Source organism: Phalaenopsis equestris, unplaced genomic scaffold, assembly GCF_001263595.1.
Source record: "Phalaenopsis equestris unplaced genomic scaffold, ASM126359v1 Scaffold215786, whole genome shotgun sequence".
NCBI classification, from domain to species: Eukaryota; Viridiplantae; Streptophyta; class Magnoliopsida; order Asparagales; family Orchidaceae; genus Phalaenopsis; species Phalaenopsis equestris.
This window is the reverse complement of record NW_018234460.1, coordinates 1,450-8,483: the sequence shown is the minus strand read 5'-3', so window position 1 is coordinate 8,483 and position 7,034 is coordinate 1,450. Positions and strand designations below refer to the sequence as shown.

Below are 7,034 nucleotides of genomic sequence, written 5' to 3'. Positions count from 1 at the left end.
AGCTAGTCATAACAAAAGGGTTTAATAACGACATAATAATATTATAACATTAATTATATTTCAAGAATTGCAATCACAACACAAGAAAATAACTACAAAGTGTCAACCAATATTTATAAGCAATTATGAAAACTAAAATAATGAGATTTACCACATCAAATATTTAAAGAAATACTAAATATTGAAGCCATGAAATGTGAACAACTAAACTCGAGGTTAAGTAGGAATAAAAACAAGGCTAATTATTCATTAAATTCATTATGTGCAAAAATAGAAACATCTAAAATTATGTAAACAAGATTTAAAAGGTATGAATCACAATCCTTCAACTAATAAAGAACCTAATACAATTAACAAATGTAACATCTCTAACCAGGAAGAGTACATTTATCCATATTAAATAGCAGTTACTTACATTGATGCAACAAACGTAATATTTGTATGAATTTGACGGTTCGACTATTAATCTTACATCAATTAGAAAGTAAGATTAATCATACAGTTATTACTTAAGTATAATCTGCAGTTACTTACATTGATGCAACAAACGTAATATTTCTATGAATTTGACGGTTCGACTATCAATCTTACATCAATTAGAAAGTAAGATTAATCATGCAGTTATTACTTAAGTATAATCCAATTAACGTTCATTATTAGGATTATTATTACAATCATTCTTCTTCTTACTTCAGTATTATTATTATAATAATAATACTTATTATTATTAAAAGTAAGAATTTATGAATCAAATCAAACTTTAACTAGCAATTAAAAAATATCTTAGTTTTGATATACATTTGATAAGAATTAAAAATAGATTTCTGAAGAAATTTAATTAATAAAATTAACATATGCATAATAACATAATAACTATTAAAAATACATTTTAATCCTTCGTTTCTTAAATGACATTCCTCCTCTGCCATGATTCAGGATTCAGTAAAGCTGAACTGCGGAGGAAGGCAGGGGTTACCTCCCTCAATGGAGGAATTCAAATTTTCCCTTCTTGTTAATGTGCATTTAATTAGAAATATGATTAAGAAAATGATTAATTGCTAATGTGCCGTAATTATAGTGAAACAATTTTCTTTTTACTTTTAACCTAACTTAAAAATATGGCTAAATCTAATCGTAGAAATATGCCATTTAATTAGAGAATTTGCTTCATGTAAGCAATTTCTTAAGGAATTTGACTTAAATTAAGATATGCAAATATGTAAAGATAGAGTGTTGCCTAAGAGATGATAAACTAGAAACATCATGTCCTACATATAAATTTTTTTTTCATATCACATCAAACATATCGCTTTTAACTTCTAAGGATTGAGATGCACTCGTTCATCTTTATGTACAAACATCATAGCCTACATATAAAGATTAAAATTTGGATGTTAGATAGGTGAATACATGAAATTGTGTGGTATGTAGTAAATCTCCATATATTTTATTGTGTTTCCATTTATTATTAAAGAAACAATCATGTTCTGCTCCTCCTATGGTTTCATATATCAGTTGGTTGGGTTGTATCAATGTCCGCGACTATATGTTCATTGAGTTTAATCTTTCCTCTGAATGAATTTTTCACTCAGTTTACTCGAAGTTGTAATGTAAATGGTGAACCTTTTAAAACAACCACAAAATCCATTGAAATCTCTTCACATATTCATTCTGGAATGGGAAAGGGTTATAATAGACCACCAGATCTGATGTTTAGACGTAACCATCGGACTTGTCAAACAGTTGGCTACAAACTCAACTATGTCGCTTTTCATACTCGGTGACCAAAAAAAGCTCTTTGGATCTTGATGCATCTTATTATTTCCCAGATAAACATAATATAGAGTAGAATTTGTTTCACATTGTATCTCATACCTATGTTTTTTTCTTATTTGAACACACTCAATGCTAAAATCTCAAAGTATCATTTTGATTGATATTGAACTTAAGCTTCAATCCATTCTAAGCTTGTTCTCCAAGTAGTAGCAAGATTGTATCCCTCAACCGAGCTACAAAAATACCATTTACAAGTGTCAGCTAAACTAAAAATTGATATGTCAAGGGATTAACTCCTTTTGGTACCATCTCAAGCTAGAGTTGTTCCATCTATGGTGCTAAATCATTATCCCGAGTGATCATCCAAGATATGTTCATTGTGGATTTTTTAGCTTAATCCATCTACCACATTCACTTTTCTAGGATGGTAATGAATAATCATATTCCTTCATTAATTCAAGTCATCGCCTCTGTCACAAGCTCAATTTTTTTCCGAGTAAAAATATAATTCATGCCTTTATGATTGATGAAGACCCCACAACGAATGTTTGACTGTAAATTTACTGAAATAATAATTCTAAATAATTTTAAATTTACGATTGAATATTTCTTGCCCAAAAAGTGCCTCGAGATCTTTGTCAAATATCTCAAGATTCATGCCAAATGATGAAAATTTATTGAAGTCCTATCAAATACAAATAGAAAATAATTTTTTTTTAAAATGTTGACCAAAAAAACTCAAAATATGTAATTAGATCTTAGACAAATAAACTTCAACTCTAATCAATGAGCCACTTATCTTTTTGTAAGTAATTAATTTATTATTTTTATATTAACTTTCTCACAAATAAATTCAGGGAAATTTACACATAGCACACACAATTATTATATACAAATAAATTCAGGGAAATTTACACATAGCACACAATTATTATATATTTACATATCTCATTATAAAATTTTCATAATACATGCTATTTTGGTGCTTTAAACCTATTTAAACCTATACATGTAAAGGTGTGTTTCACTTTTAAAAATGATAATAATGCTTTTTTTAATGTGACACGTAAGATATGCGCACGATGTCTGTAAAAATTAGAGTTCAGGTGTGAGATATATAAATACAAAACAATTATGTTATGCATGTAAATGACGCATAAATTTAGCAGCATTCGCATACATTTATTTTAACTTTTAAAAAGTGAAATACAATTTCCATGCACAAATAAGATGCAAGAATGTAAAAATTGAAGTTTAGGTGTAATTACAAAGGAATTGAGTGCTTTGCATGTAGATCTCATAACCCTCTCTTTCATATAAGAGCTACTAATTTGTGAAATTATTTGCCAAACCTTCCTCTGAAATCTTGAATTCCCCCATGAAAAAATGCATTGCATATATAACTCTTCCATAGCATAATCACAATGTATAGAAAAACTAGATCCATATCAATCATATAACAACATCTATTTCACTCACACCAAATAAGAAGCCATAACACATCAACACAATTTTACCAAATAAAGCTTAAAATGAAAATAAATCAATTTCTCATGTAAAAGCCACAATGAATGTCAGATTAGAATAACAATTGCAAGATTATGATATATATCTGAAGGAGCTGATTAGTTTGGTTGGCTGCTTATTCCTCTCGTCTTACCCATGGCTTCTTGTTGGGAGGTGCTTTGCTTCTGGGCAAATGAAGCCTAGCATAGAGTGGTTTTGGTTCTCTTGTTGTCCTATCAAAGCCTCTCACACAAACAAAGCCTGGAAAAGACAAATATCAAATAAAAATATGCTGCAATACCTAAATAGAAGTTATGTTAGTGGCCTTTCCGCAAGAACCCACTGTGGGTGAAGGAAGCTTGTAAATGAGTCAAGTTGAGTTCGAGTCAGGGTTAATTAGAGCTCGAGTCCTCTATCTAATGTCTGGATTAAACTTGAGTTGAGCTTATAGAACAAAGCTCGAGCTTGATTCGTTCATTTATTCCCAAGCTCAGGCACAACTAGAGATTGTTGGACAAGATACGGTTGTTATTGCAAGAGCTTGTTGGATTAGATTTAATGAGACCGGCATGGATGACGTCACGGTCAGAGCTTTGTTGGCGAAAGCATCGATGGTGTTTAGCGGCATTTGGTGCAGAAAAGAAGTTTGTGAAACCAGTGCCTCAATTTAAAATTGGATTGACTAAAGCATAAAAAAATTTATGGGACTTCGGTTTTCTAATCGAGCTGGTTTGCGAGCCAACAAGTCGAATTAACTCGAGCTCAAACTCAAGCTCATAGAATATGCGAGCTATAATCCATGCTCAAGCTCATGCTCGTATATTCTATAAGTTTGAGCCAGCTCACAAGCCAGCTAAGTGAAAGTTATTGAAAGTTTGAACAAATTTAAATTAAAATTCATAAACAATATTAATGCAACGTGGAGTTAGATATTAAATGAAATAGTTAAATATTAAGTAACTTTAAATGAATTGAAGTTCAATGAAGTTAAATTTGAATTCCAATACGAAAGTAATGATGTAAAGATGTGATGACTAATTATACAATGAGATAGACCTAATTTTCAAAGTCAAAATTATGTCATGCGCCATGTGGCCTATGAAAGAATTCATCAAGTTTCTCAACAAAACAACTCCTAGTGAGATTTAAATTGATCACCGGTGGAAAAATAAAAAAAATAGAGTAGTTTCGAGAGATTTTGATAATGAGAGCGACAGGGATAGATTAAACAAAGAATGAAGTGAAAAAAAAAGTAAGAGAGAAAATTTGTTATGTGATTTAGGTAGGAAAGCAAAAAAGAGGGAGAGAACATGAGAAATAGATTAAGGAAAAAAAGCTAGAGGGAGGATTGGGTTGAACCTAAGGAAACAAGAAAATTAAAAAGAAAAAAAATTAGAGCCTTGGGAGAGGATTTGAGAGAGGGGAGAAAGAAGAGAATCATTTTAGCATGTGTTTGAATACCTTTTGAGAAGCAGTACTGAATGGGTTCTGTGGCAGTGAAACCTAATTTTAAAAAATTGCATGTCAGCAATAAACATGAATGAGAATTGAACTAAATAGAAAGATCCATCACTGCACCACCTCTAAATATTGCAGCTATTGACGTTCCGAAGTATACTGTCCTTCGTGGAAGATTCCATAGACAGCTTCGAGGAACTTGAATCGGGTTGCGACTAGAATCATGATCTGCAAAGACCTGCTGGGAAAGCCTTTTATACAGAACAATAAAGTGGAGGAGGTCCATTAATGTGGAAAATGGTCACAATTCAAGATGTTCTCATCATCAATTATTGCTTACCTCATTAGTTTGAAAATAAGTGCCATTAAGTGGAAATCTTCCTCTCATGGCAGTTCGACATGGTATCTATGCAAGATTAAACTTTCAATAAGTTGCCAAAATGGTATAAAAGAGAGCATAAGCTAGACTAATAAGATAGTTTGTAGAATTAATGTGAAAGGAACAAAAAAAGAAAAGGGGCATTAACCTACATACCACACAATTCTTATGTATTTACATATCTAACACCTAAACTTTGCTTTTTATATTTATAACACCCAAATTTTTCATATCATATAAAAAATGCTACCGTTTTAACTTCTAAAAAGTGAAATATTCCTTTACATGCATAGAGGTGGCATGTATGTAAAAATTGAAGTTTTGTGTTAGATATGTAAATACATAATAATTTAGTGGTATGTATGTAAATCTTCCAAAGAAAAAATGGCAGAAACCAAAAAAAAAATCACCTATAAACAGTAAATTTACTACAAAAAGCAGGCATGAATGAATATTTTGCCGGTTCAATAAATTTTTTTTTTTTTTTAATATGACTGTTATAGAAATATAAAGAGGTGCGCATTTCATCAATCAAATAAGAGAATTGTACGTAATGGAAAGATTTTTCAATTCATTATCACTTAATTCTGACCACCTGTACCCCGGAATCATCCGCAGATCAATAACTGGCAAAAAATTGCTAGATAAACAGATATTTCCAAAGTCATTGCTTGGTCCTACAAAGTTATGAATAACATCAATTAAATGACTTCATTTCAAAATTTCTCTTAGCCCCTCTTGCTAGTAAAATTTCATGGTTTTTAACAAACACTTAGAAAATCACCGATGCCAAAATTTTCTTGTTTTTACAAAAGATCAATCCAAGAACACGCCCTTAAAAAATTAATTCATGTAATTTACATCAAAAAGAAACACAGGAGTTGTTACCAAAAGTGTTCCTCTGACAGTTTGAGCCTCTAATTCTCTTCTACTATTACAAGCAAAGCATGTCTCTCTCTCACAGAGTAGTCCGGTCTCATGGATTTCGCAGCATGATTGTGGCGGCTCTATTGACTGCGCAGTTTCACCTGAAATTTAACACTAATAAGACTAAGAATTATTAAATTTAAAGCAGTTTTTTCATTCTTTTTTTCTTGCCTGGAGTCCATATGGCAAGGAGATATGGGGATGGATCATCAGGCTCTCTTTGATCCATCTGAAAGGCATTAAAATGATGGTTTTAATTGTATTGGTAGTAACACGTATTATATGCAAAAGAAGACGACAGGCTTGGATGCAATGGTCACGTTGTGGCTATTCTGATCAAATCACAGGTCAAACCAAGAAAATAGCCTCTTAAAGAAAGCAAAGGCTGTTGGCATCAACCCGGGACTAGACCGGCAGTTGATTGGACCCACTGATAGCACATAAATCTTATGTGGTTACATATCTCAAAACTAAACTTCATATTTACACGAATAGCACTCAATTCTTTAAAATCACATAAACAATAACTCTATTACCACTTTTTAAGACTGGAATACACCTTTTCATGCATAGGTTTAAAACACTAAAGTGTTATGTATGTAACGATGAAAGTTGACGTATAGGATAAGTAAATACATAAGAATTGTGTACTATGCATGTAAATTTTCCTTATTTTAAATAAAAATAAACATAGCTTACCCCCTCAAGAAGAAGATGTGAATCTGGAAGCTCATATCTGTGGAGTGAGACAGTCCAAATAAGAGACTTGTCAGGAAAGTAACTTTTTTTTTTTTTTTTGGGTACATACATACCACCCAATTACTATATTTTATGTATCTAACATCAAAGCTTTACTATTTACATTTACACCACCCAAATCTCTCTTAACGCATAAAAAATACCACAAGTTTTATTTTTAAAAAGTGAAATAAACCCTTTCATGCTTATGTAAGGTGGCATAAATAAATAAATAAATAAATATATATAT

General features: G+C 31.2%; 1 protein-coding gene across 1 annotated transcript in view; it reads right to left on the bottom strand.

Annotated features, from left to right (window-relative positions):
* Window positions 1-3,168: 3,168 nt before the first annotated feature.
* Window positions 3,169-7,034, bottom strand: part of LOC110037135 (protein ROS1-like) — a gene marked incomplete at its 5' end in the record, with an annotated part of 4,581 nt that continues 715 nt past the window's right edge. Inside the window, 7 exons of the mRNA XM_020741714.1 lie at window positions 3,169-3,543; window positions 4,744-4,785; window positions 4,864-4,978; window positions 5,081-5,146; window positions 6,008-6,147; window positions 6,218-6,275; window positions 6,746-6,782. Of these exons, the coding sequence (XP_020597373.1) occupies window positions 3,419-3,543; window positions 4,744-4,785; window positions 4,864-4,978; window positions 5,081-5,146; window positions 6,008-6,147; window positions 6,218-6,275; window positions 6,746-6,782 (583 nt within the window). The remainder of the gene's footprint in view (window positions 3,544-4,743; window positions 4,786-4,863; window positions 4,979-5,080; window positions 5,147-6,007; window positions 6,148-6,217; window positions 6,276-6,745; window positions 6,783-7,034) is intronic.